At 48.3% G+C, this 12227-nt stretch overlaps 1 protein-coding gene across 5 annotated transcripts in view; it reads left to right on the top strand.

Moving 5' to 3' along the window:
• The first annotated feature begins 649 nt into the window (after positions 1 to 649).
• Positions 650 to 12227, top strand: part of gak (cyclin G associated kinase) — a 191587-nt gene continuing 180009 nt past the window's right edge. For 2 of the 5 annotated variants that reach the window (XM_038804413.1, XM_038804410.1), the window contains exon 1: positions 651 to 1034. In XM_038804413.1, coding sequence (XP_038660341.1) covers positions 896 to 1034 — 139 coding nt within the window. In that variant the 5' untranslated portion in view covers positions 651 to 895. Of the gene's footprint in view, positions 1035 to 12227 lie in introns of all 5 variants that reach the window. The other 3 variants (XM_038804409.1, XM_038804408.1, XM_038804411.1) reach the window with 2 other exon arrangements.

The raw sequence follows: 12227 nt of genomic DNA, 5'->3' as shown, positions 1-12227 counted from the left end.
TTCCCTGTCAAATTCTCTCTCTCAGCCTCCCTCTATTCCCGTCACATTCTCTCTCTCTCCCTCCCTCTATTTCCCTGTCACATTCTCTCTCTCTCCCTCCATTTCCCTGTCACATTCTCTCTCCCTCCCTCTATTCCCCTGTCACATTCTCTCTGCCCCTCCCTCTATTTCCCTGTCGCATTCTCTCTCCCTCTATTTCCCTGCCACATTCTCTATCCCTCCCTCTATTTCCCTGTCACATTCTCTCTGTCCCTCCCTCTATTTCCCTGTCACATTCTCTCTCTCCCTCCCTCTATTTCCCTGTCACACTCTCTCTGTCCCTCCCTCTATTTCCCTGTCACATTCTCTCTCTCCCTCCCTCCTTCTATTCCCGTCACATTCTCTCTCCCTCCCTCCCTCTAGTTCCGTCACATTTTCTCTCTCTCTCCCTCTGTTTCCCTGTTACATTCTCTCCCTCCCTCCCTCCCTCTATTTCCCTGTCACATTCTCTCCCTCCCTCCCTCTATTTCCCTGTCACATTCTCTCTCTCTCCCTCTCTCTATTTCCCTGTCACACTCTCCCTCTCTCTATTTCCCTGTCACACTCTCCCTCCCTCTATTTCCCTGTCACACTCTCTCTCTCCCTCCCTCTATTTCCCTGTCACATTCTCTCTCTCTCCCTCTCTCTATTTCCCTGTCACACTCTCCCTCTCTCTATTTCCCTGTCACACTCTCTCTCTCTGGCCCCTCCCCTGTGCCGGTGATGATTGTTGCGGAAACGGCTCCGCCTGATCCGGATCGCGGCGGGATTCTGGAGCCGAGTCAGTGAGTCCGCTGCCGGTGACAATATTGTGCGCCAGGTCCGCTGCCGCCTCGCCGAGCCCGGCCTCCGGCCTCCAACTCCCCCGCCCACCGCAATGTCTATCTTCCAGTCGGCCTTCGACTTCCTCTCCGGCACGCCGGGCCTTGCCGCCGGCCGCGATCATAACGACTTTGTGGGGCAGACGGTGGAACTGGGCGACGTGAAGCTGCGGATCAAGCGGGTCATCGCCGAGGGTGAGTGTGCGCGGTCCGGGCACAGCAAAGCAGGAAAACCCGGCACAGGAGCTGGTCCGGCCTAGAGCCCCGGGCTTCGGCATCAGGAGCGGCAGAAAGCCGCAGGTTTCTTGGGTGGGGGTAGGTATTCAGTGTCAGTGATCCCCTGGGGATGGGGGATATTCAGTGTCAATGATCCCCTGGGGGTGGGGGATATTCAGTGTCAATGATCCCCTGGGGTGGGGGATATTCAGTGTCAGTGATCCCCTGGGGTGGGGGTATTCAGTGTCAGTGATCCCCTGGGGTGGGGGATATTCAGTGTCAGTGATCTCCTGGGGTGGGGATATTCACTGTCAGTGATCTCCTGGGGTGGGAGATATTCAGTGATCCCCTCCGGTGGGGGGGGGGGGGGGGGGGGTGAGGGTGGTACTCAGTGTCAATGATCCCCTGGGTGGGGGGATATTCAGTGTCTGTGATCCCCTGGGGTGGGGATATTTAGTGGCAATGATCTTCTGGGGTGGGTGGATATTCAGTGCCAATGGTCCCCTGGGGTGGGGGGTATTCAGTGTCAGTGATCCCCTCGGAGATATTCAGTGTTAATGATCCCCTGGGTGGGGGCTTTTCAGTGATCCCCTCTGGTGGGGGGTGGGGTGGGGGAGGTATTCAGTGTCAATGATCCCCTGGGTGGGGGATATTCAGTTAATGATCACCTGGGGTGGGGGATATTCCGTGTCAGTGATCCCCTGCGGTGGGGGGATATTTAGTGTCACTGATCTTCTGGGGTGGGGGGTATTCAGTGTCAATGATCCCCTGGGTGGGGGATATTCAGTGTTAATGATCCCCTGGGGTGGGGGATATTTAGTGTCAATGGTCCCCTGGGAGGGAGGATATTTAGTTCCTTTGATCCCCTGGGGTGGGTGATATTCAACATCAGTGATCCCCTGGGTTAGTGGTTATTCAGTGTCAAAAGATTCCCTGGGGTGGGGATATTGGTATCAGTGATCCACTGGGGTGGGGGATATTTAGTGTTAAAGATCCTCTGCGTTTTGACATATTCATTGTCACTCTGGACCTGGGTCCGATAATAATCGGTTATCAGTAACGTCCAGATGTGGATGAATATTCGGAGTCCAGTAATGAGCCGTTGATGTGGGAAGTCTTAATGGACGGGTTGGGGTGGGTGTTGGCCTACAATGGGAGATTCAAAGGAGGATATGGAGAGACCCCACTGGCAGGGCTGTGTATGAATACAGTCAATGTAACGAAAGGAACAATATTCAACCCCTAAAATCTCAGGAGACATTGCAATCTTATGTTGATTGCTCATAAATCAAACTCCCAACCTTCTTCCCATATGCCTAGTTTGTCTCGGGGGCTGTTTCTGGTTTTCTTTCTAACCTCTTGTGTAAACTTTGGTTTCCACCATCCCACCTCTTTTGTGGAAACTGTGACTAGCAGTCAGTTCCTGTAATTGCATCATGATCATTTCTACCTGCTTTTTGTACAGGTTTGGAGAATGTGTTTATAGTTTTTAGCATCTAATCCATATAATTAGTCAGCTGCCATTAAAAAAGTATTTATTTACCTTTTTGGGATGCAGAGTTGAGTGGAATTTATGTTGGCATTGTGGTAATCTTGTAGAAGTGGTGCAGTAATGCGTTTGAAGCCTGTGATGTGTTTGCAATCTGAATAACGTTGTGCTGTGTTTGAGAACCAACTTTTCATTGTGCCTCCTCAAGTTTCTCTTTAGTTTTCCCTACTCTTCATTTATTCACCCGCGGAGATCATTCATTCATTCCTGATCTGTGATCCCATGGATGCCAGTTGACCTTTGCCACCTCACTCAGCTGGCTACACAGAAATTTTGATCAACTCATGTTCCCAAATGGGCATTTTCAACAGGATTTATAGGGAGTAAACAGGGAGAACCACAAATTTTCCGACTGTTGCCCCATATTAGATCAACTAACTTAGCAAAGGCTTCTGATTATCTCTGGTTCCCTTTTTGTTTATGTGATTTATTTTGTAACCTTTCCATGTAGCGTTTATATATTGATTTTCATTCAGTTGCCTGGGATTTGCAGCTTATTGGTTGTTCATACATCTAACACATACTGGCCTGGGCTTTGCTGGATTGCGAAACTGTCAGTCTGTCATTATTCCCTCTCTGAAACTGACAGCAACTTCTGGGGTCCACACAGAACTATTTAATGGGGAAGTCCTGAAGTTACTGTCGGTCATTTTATACTTTGCCTTCGAGTGTGATATTGAAGTCCCCTGGTCTGCAATCAATTTGAAATCATTGAACTGATGGAAATCTGCCCTTCTTAAAAAATCTTTTTGTTAACAATTAATGCAACAAAGTAACAAAAATAGTAATTATCAGTGTGAAACTGGTACATACAGAACAAGAATTAATGCAAATATAGGAATGAGTAAGACAGGATAAATTTGGAACCATATACTTAAGGAACTAGTGCCAAAATTTTTAATTACAAATAAATCAATCCAAAAACAAATTGACAGATTGCGGGGGGGGGGGGGGGGGGGGGGGGGGGGTGGGGGGGTGGGGGTGGGGGTGGGTAGAGAGACAAGCAGGAGGGGCTCAGACAAGGTGGAGTCCAGAAAAAGTCCTATATAACTCGCAGCCAAAACCTTCCGGTCCTGTGGCCTTGCCCGGCTGAAGCTCCCTAATGGACGCAACTACCTCATCTAAGGGCCTAACACTGACTCTGAAACCTCCGGAAATGAAGGGAAGAGAAAAAATGTTCCGTATCTGTCATCACATTATTAGACTGATCTGACTTGTATAACTCCGCAGAGAAATCCTTAAAAGCCCCATTAATCTTTGCTGTCTTCATAACCAACATCCCCCCCACCCTCCCACACTTCAGGGTGATAGCCCTAGTATCTGCCGCCTCTTTAGTCAAGCAGGCTGAGTACTTACTCGGCTTATTCCCAAACTCATACAGTTTATGCCTTGAAAATTTTAAGCCTCTCTCCGCCTGGTGAGTCAATAAGGAATCAAGAACCACCTTTGTTGCATTAACTTCCTTCAACAATTGCTAGAGGCCTTCCTATACCCATCCTCAGCTTCAGCCACACAGACCACCAGTCGATGTTGGCTCTCCAGCATCCTCTGTCTTTTAGCCATGTAGAAAATAGCCAGACCGCAACCATTGGCCTTACAAATCTCCCATAGGATGGAAGGAATAATATCATGAGTCAAGTTAACTAAGTAGAAAAAGTCAAACTCCTTCATGAAATTGATTTTGAAAGATATATCCCTGAGCAAGGAGCTGTCAAACCACCATGATCTAGACCCGGGGGGGAAAAGGAGCCCTCGAGCAAAAATTCCAGAAAGACTGGAACATGGCCCGGTACGCAGTGGTTAGCACTGCTGCCTCATGGTGCCGAGGACCCTGATTCGATCCCGGCCTCGGGTCACAGTAAGCGTGGAGTTTGCACATTCTCCCTGTGTTTGCGTGGGTCCCACCCCCACAACCCAAAGATGTGCAGGGTAGGTGAATTGGCCACGCTAAATTGCCCCTTAATTGGAAAAAAAGAATTGAGTGCTCTAAATTTAAAAAAAAAGACTGGGACGTGACTAGAGATTACGATACTATCTGTCGAACAAGACGAGATGAAAATTAGTATCATTCTAGGTACGAAAAAATAGTTAACTCCAGCGTGACTGATGGGGGGTCTGGGAAGAAAGTAAAATCTCTATTCTTGGGTTCTGGTCCTCTAGACATTCTAATATCTCACCTCCGCAAACGGCAAAGCCAATGCATGAGCTTGCAGGTAGGGGAGGGGAGGCTCCTAGTAATCGGGAGCTGGTCTAACAAATGCTATTTGTCTTGGTTGTAAAAATGCTTGTGAAAGATGAAGTAATAAGTTCATAATTACTGTTGAGTAGCCTCACTGGAACGGAAAACTAATTTTACATTTGTGGAATGTCACATTTCTCTATTTTTAATAAAAAAAACGCATGTCGAAATTCTTTTTAGAAAGGTTTGATATTCAGCTTCCACCTTAATCCCATGTGTATGTGACTTATTTAGTGCACTAAAATGTAATTGAAGTTGAAGGATATTCAGTTAATTTTATTTCCTGATTGCTTCAGTGTGATTCGTTGCTGTACGCCATTTGGTGGATGCCTGGGGATCCCCTTGACTTGGCGCCAGCTTTAAATTAAAATCGTGAAAAGGGAAATCCATGCCATAAAGATTGCTTTGTTTTTGTGGGAAAATCTCTCTGAGGTCAGTGGTGAGTGCTGATTGTGAAACCTGAGCATGTATGTGTTAACTAAATTATATATAGGCCAAAGGATGCATATATAATATGAAGCCGTCACTGCCATTGGCGTTTCTGTGGCGCTGTACAGAAAAGCTTTGAGGTTAAAAAAACTTGTCTGACATTCATCAACAGTGCTATTCTTTAAAAACCAAAGCAGTTATGGAAAAATGCGATCACTTTTAACAGATTTTGTTTTGCTGTCTATTTCTTTTTGTGTGGGTGAGAAGATTTGTTTTCCTCTAACCCACCAGGGTTGATTATTGGAAAGTATAAGCTGGATCAGTTGCAAACAGTAAAGGCTTTGGTATCATCAAGATGTTATATATTGCTTAATCAGAACTGATACAGTTTAAGCTCAGCATTCAGTCATCCTCCAACATTCTTTCAGTAACTGATCTTCCCGCCCCCTTTCCCTGCAATGTTATAACTTCTCACTGTAGTTACCACAATTAATTGTTCAACTGATTTACTTAAAAATAAATGCAGGCAGTGACACTCATTTGAAGGTAAGGAGTACAGATCCTGTTGGTATTATACTTTTCACATTGTTTGTTATTGCTTATACTTAGAACGTTGAATTGATTTAGATGTACGGCCAAATTGTGTCAGGAGAAAATGCGCTTAGAGGGGAATGTTATACGAATATACAAAAGATCGAAGCTAAAAGAGAAAAGAAAGACTTGCATTTATTTTGTGCTTTTCACCAATAGATGTCCCAAAATGCTTCAAAGCCAATTTGAATCTTAGTCATATAATTCAGGCAATGCGGCAATCAATTTGCACCTAACGAACTCCCACAAACTGCAATATGATCATGATCAGATCATCAGTTTTTTTGTTCATTTGATTGAAGGATAAACATTAGCCAAGATACTGGGGATAACGGCTCTTCCAAATAGTGTGTGTGTGTGTGTGTGTGTGTGTGTGTGTGTGTGTGTGTGTGTGTGTGTGTGTGTGTGTGTGTGTGTGTGTGTGTGTGTGTGTGTGTGTGTGTGTGTGGTTGATGAATAAAAGGTTTGCTTTTTCTGTGGGTAATATATTGGCAGACTCAGGTGAGAGGTACGTAATCATCAGTGGGTCGCTGGGGGGCACGCCGGCGGTGTTGGTCAATGAGTTTGTAGCGAACTGGGATGACATGGCATTCATTAGCTCATTAGAGAGGTTGGTATTTATCCCAGAATTTGGGGGGGGGGGGGGGGGGGCGCTTCAATTGTGTTTTGGGCCCTAAATTGGTTCGGTCGAGTCCCAAGTCTCAGCGTCGATCAGGGATGGCGAAGGAATTATTGGTGTTCATGGATTAGATGGAGGGCAGATCAATGGAGGTTGAAGTTTCCGAGGGATAAGGAGTTTCTTTTTTTCTCTCATGTCGATTGGATCTACTCCCTTAATTAACTTCTTTGTGGTGAGTAGGTCCCTGCTCCCTGAGGTGAGGGGGACGGATTACCCAGCACTCGTTATATCGGATTGCACTCTGCATTTTGTGGACCTGATGTTGGAGCCAGGCTGCTCTCAGAGACGCTAATGGAGACTAATTACAGCGTTGTTCATGAATAGAAGTTTTTGAAAGTGGGTATCCTCTGCCATTGGGGATTATGTTGAGTTCAAGAATGAGGCAGTCTCCCCGTCCATGCTCTGGAAGACCTGAAGGTGGTTGTTAGGGAGGGAAGATAATGTCTTTAAGGTGCATATGGATAAATCTGGGAAACTGGAAAGGCAGAGACTGGTGGACTCCATTCTTGAGGTGGGCTGTCAGTACGTGATTGCCCTGATTATTGATTATTGATGGACAGAAAAAAGTTGCAAATGGATTTTGAATTGTTGTCAATGGGCAAAGTGGTGACGACCTAACTGCGTTGCTCGAGGAGGACCTTCTATGAGTATGGGGAGAAGGCCAGTTGTCTGTTGGCTCACCAGCTGAGGTGGCAGGCGGTCTCCTTGGAGTTAGTGCAGGTCAGGGACATGGGTGGCGGGATAGTTTCTGTCCCGGAGAAAGTTAATGAGGTGTTTGAGGCCTCTCACCATGAGCTGTATGAGTCAGAGCCTCAGGTAGAGGGCTCATAAATTAGGCAATTTTTGGATGGGTGGATCTTCCTGGGGCTGAAGCAGGAGAGAAAGCTAGAGGTTGGAGATGTTGATAGGGCATGAGTTGTATTTGGTAAATGCAGTGGGGCAAAGCACCAGGCCTGGATGGGTACCCCATTGAATTTTACAAACAGTTTGCTGGTCAGTTGGACCCAGGGTATTGCTGGTCACTCTGATGCAGATGTCGATTTCCTTGATCTTGGAGAACATAGAACAGTACAGCACAGTCCAGGCCCTTCGGCCCACGATGGTGTGCTGACCATTCATCCTAATCTAAGATCAACCTAACCTGCACCCATCAAATTTACTGCTGTCCATGTGCCTGTCCATGAGTCGCTTAAATGTCCCTAATTACTCTGACTCCACCACCTTTGCTGGCAGTGCATTCCACGCACCCACCACTCTCCGTGTAAAGAACCGACCTCTGACATCTCCACTATACTTTCCTCCAATGCCCTTAAAATTATGTGCCCTCGTGACAGCCATTTCCACCCTGGAGAAAAGTCTCTGGCTATCCACTCTATCCATGCCTCTCATCACCTTGTACACCTCTATCAAGTCACCTCTCTTCCTTCTTCGCTCTAGTGAGAAAAGCCCTAGCTCCAGCAACCTTTCTTCATAAGACATGCCCTCCAGTCCAGACAGCATCCTGGTAAATATCCTGTGCACACTCTCCAAAGCATCCACATCCTTCACATGAGGCGACCAGAACTGGACACAATATTCCAAGTGAAGGACAAGGATCTCATGGAACGTGGGTCGTATTGGCCTATTTCGTTAAATGCTGACACTAAGTTGTTGGCGAAGGTGTTGGCAATATGGTTGAAACTCTGCCTACTCGGGGTGATTTTGGAGGAGCTGTTGGCGGTCATTTTTGGATTACCGGACTCGCCGGTGCTGCAGACGGGGGACGAAGGCCTTCGCCTCGCTATTTGCCCGGAGGCGAGTTCTGCTTGGGTGGAGATCCCCGTGCCGCCTAGGGCCTCGGCTTGGTTGAGGGACCTGAAGGATATTTTGCACCTAGAGAAGATTAAATGAACCATGAGGTGTTCGGTGCAAGGGGTCTACTCGAGGTGGTAGCCTTTCATCTCCTTTTTCAGGGAAGAGGTTACGTCAGCCGTCTAAGGGGGGAGCGTTATCTTTGTCATTTTAATTGGGTTAAGATTTGGTTTCTTTATGGGGGGCTGAGGGGGATGGGGGGTGCATTTTGGGAATAAGATGGGATTGGGATGTTGCTGTGTTTGTTATATGAAAATTCTGTTTGAATATAAAGATTTAAAAAAAAGGTTGTGCCAGGAACCTTTCTCTTCCACCTGTGAGGTAGGACAGGGCCTCGGTTTAACGTCTGACCCAAAAGATGACATGTCCGACAGTGTGGCACTCCCTTATTGCAGCACTAGGGAGGTAGTCTTGATATTTGTGCTCAAGCCCTTGAGTGGGACTTCGGGGCAAGAGTGCTATCAACTGAGTGACAGCTTACTCAAATGAGGGGCCATTTGTTCAACATATTGGGCTGGATTCTTGCGTCCCACCCGCTGCAAAAATGCCATGGGCGCGACGCGGACAATGGAGAAGCCCATTGACCTCGGGTGGATTCTCCGGTCGTAGGGCAGACGCGGCATGATTCCCGGCCATTATGGTGCCTGAAGCATTTAGCTCTGATTATACACTTGAAAGATAAACATTAGTTAGCAATTTACGTTTGGCTTGGGCAATGTTTAAGTTGTAATGTGAGATTGCAATCAATGGAGAAACAGAGTGCTGGACTGCATGCTGAAGATTTTGGCATGAGTGAGGTGGCCAGTTAGATTAAGAATATTGTATTCTAAAAACAATACTGTACTGAACTAACGCAGAGGAGAATCTCACAGTAATTCTACCACGAGATTGTCTAAATCTGAAAATATTCCGTCCTGTGAGTAGCATGGAGTGAAAGGGGATTGTTATAACCTGCCTGCTTACCATTGGCTGGGGACGAATGACAATCCCACAATCCTGTGGGAGTATGAGCTTCCCCAATGAGGGGGGGGCGGAGAAATCACTAGCAGACTCCCTGCATCAATAGAGCTGGCCAGTTTGGAACCAGGGAGAGAGGAGTTTGGCAGCAAGAGAAGTTGTTGCTGCTGTTGTATATATGTTAATTTGTAAATAAATGTTATTTCTTTGTATCCTGAAAACTCGTGCTGGATTCTTTGTGGCCCTCACAAAACTGGCGACGAGGGTTAAAGTGAATAGCTGTCTACACTGCTGAAGCCACCACCCTGGATTTTTGTTGGACACAGGTTGGAAGTTGTTTTCTATTACACCATGCCTCTGTACGGATCCTCTGTTTGGATGTTTTTGATGCTGCGCAGGAAAGCTGGAACCAGTACGCACAAAGGTGCGTTACTATTTCCGGGCAAACAACATCGAAAACGAGCGGCAGGTGGTCATATTGCTCACCGCCTGCGGCCCGCATACGTTTGAGGTGATTAGGAGCCTTACCCAGCTGCGCCAGACACCAAAACGTTTGATGAACTTGTGAACTTAGTGGGGCAATATTTTAACCCAATCCCATCCACGATAGTCCAACGTTACTGGTTTATTACCGCTGAAAGGACCCCAGGAGAATCCCTTGCCGACTTTCTACTTCCGACGCAGGATTGCAGAGCACTGTGACTATGGTGAGACCTTGTCAGAAATGTTACGCGACCGTTTGGTTTGCGGTATTAACAATGCGGCCACCCAGAGAAAGTTGTTAGCCGAGCCAACATTGACTTTTCAACAGGCCATTCAAATAGTATTGTCCCGGGAGAGCGCAGAACGAGGAGTGCAGGAGCTACAGGGAATGGAGATGCATGTCTTGGGGCGCAACCCCTTCCATCCGAAAGCATCCCCCCGCACCCCTGCGGTACCTTGGGCAAGGCGACGTTCGGATCGACGCCAGTGGCCGTCAGATATTCCTCCCTGAAGGGAGCCTTCTCCAGAACCAATGGATGAGGAGCCATGTCCGTGTCAGACTTGCAGGCGCCGGCCCCGTCGCGGACGCCGGTCCTGGGGGCGCCAGAGGCGCCGTCGTTTCGATCGAAACTGGGGCCAGCCGAGGGGCCGTACCTTTCATTTGGATGAACCTGCGGCGACTACTCCCGAGGACGTGGAGCCGGAGGATGACTGCCTGCAGCTGCATTGTGTGGCAGCTCCCCGTGTGGCCCCCATTAAGGTGACAGTATGGGTCAATGGTCACCTACTTGAGATGGAGTTGGACACTGGCGCAGCGATCTCCGTGATCGCCCAGAGGACATTCGACCGCATCAAGCAGGGTACAGACCCTTACATTAACCGACACACAGGCCAGGTTGGCCACCTATACGGGGGAACCATTGGACATTGCTGGAACTATGATGACCCCTGTTGTTTATGGACGCCAGGAGGGCCGTTTCCCACTTATTGTGGTGCGCGGCCATGGGCCCAGCCTGTTGGGTCGGGACTGGTTGCGCCATTTGCGGTTGCAGTGGCAGCACATCCTCCAAACAGTTTCTGCAGGGTTGACTGAGGTGCTAGGACGATATCCAGATGTATTCCAGCCCGGTTTGGGGAAAATAATAGGGGCTGTAGCCCGTATCCAAGTCGAACCAGGAGCCAGGCCGCGCTATTTCCGGGCGTGCCCGGTGCCTTCCGCCTTGCTCGAGAAGGTAGAAGGGGAGCTCACTCGTTTGGAGACTTTGGGTATCATCAGGCCCATCCGTTTCGCTGACTGGGCAGCACCAATTGTACCTGTAATGAAGCCAGATGCCACAGTTCGCTTGTGCGGCGACTATAAACTTGCAGTGAATACGGCTTCCCGACTCGACCGATACCCAATGTCTCGCATAGAGGATCTCTACGCGAAGCTTGCAGGCGGACTCTCGTTCACAAAATTAGATATGAGTCACGCCTACCTACAGTTGGAGCTGGACCCTGCCTCCCGGCCATATGTAACGATTTATACACACCGGGGCCTGTATGAATATACACGTTTGCCCTTTGGAGTATCCTCTGCCTGCGCTATTTTTCAACGTGTTATGGAGGGCATTTTGAGAGGTTTACCGTGTGTTGCTGTTTATTTAGATGACGTTTTGATCACAGGGACGTCGCAGCAGGAACATTTAGAAAATTTGGAGGCTGCCCTTAGACGCTTTTCGGAGGCTGGATACCGTTTACGTCGCACAAAGTGTGTTTTTCAGGCGAAGGAAGTAGTCTACCTGGGTTATCGGGTGGACCGCGAAGGTTTGCACCCCGTCGCAGAGAAGGTCAGGCGCGCGATTCAACAGGCCCCTGCCCCCGACTGACACTTTGCGTCTTCGTTCGTTTCTCGGCCTCGTAAACTATTACAGGAAAGTTCCTCCCCAATCTGGCAACTACGCTGGCCCCGTTGCACCTTCTGCTAAAGAAGAATCACCCCTGGGTTTGGGGTCAGCAGCAAGAAACTGCTTTCCGGCGGGTAAAACAACAATTGTCGTCTTCTGGGTTACTAACCCACTATGATCCTGGAAAGACTTTGCTCGTCACATGTGATGCATCCCCGTATGGTATTGGGGCCGTCCTGTCCCACAAGGTGGAGAACGGGGACGAGCGGCCGATAGCTTTCGCCTCCCGCACATTGACTGCAGCGGAAAAAATGTACGCGCAGATCAAGAAGGAGGGCCTGGCAGTGGTCTTTGCAGTGAAACGTTTCCACCAGTACGTATATGACCGCCACTTCACTATCGTAACTGATCATAAGCCTCTGCTGGGACTTTTCAGAGAGGATAAGCCAATACCGCCCATTGCTTCTGCACGGATCCAGCGCTGGGCTTTGTTGCCCGCTGAATACGA

The sequence above is a fragment of the Scyliorhinus canicula genome, chromosome 8, assembly GCF_902713615.1.
Source record: "Scyliorhinus canicula chromosome 8, sScyCan1.1, whole genome shotgun sequence".
NCBI classification, from domain to species: domain Eukaryota; kingdom Metazoa; phylum Chordata; class Chondrichthyes; order Carcharhiniformes; family Scyliorhinidae; genus Scyliorhinus; species Scyliorhinus canicula.
The sequence above is the reverse complement of the archived record's forward strand: the minus strand, read 5'-3'. Positions and strand labels throughout refer to the sequence as shown.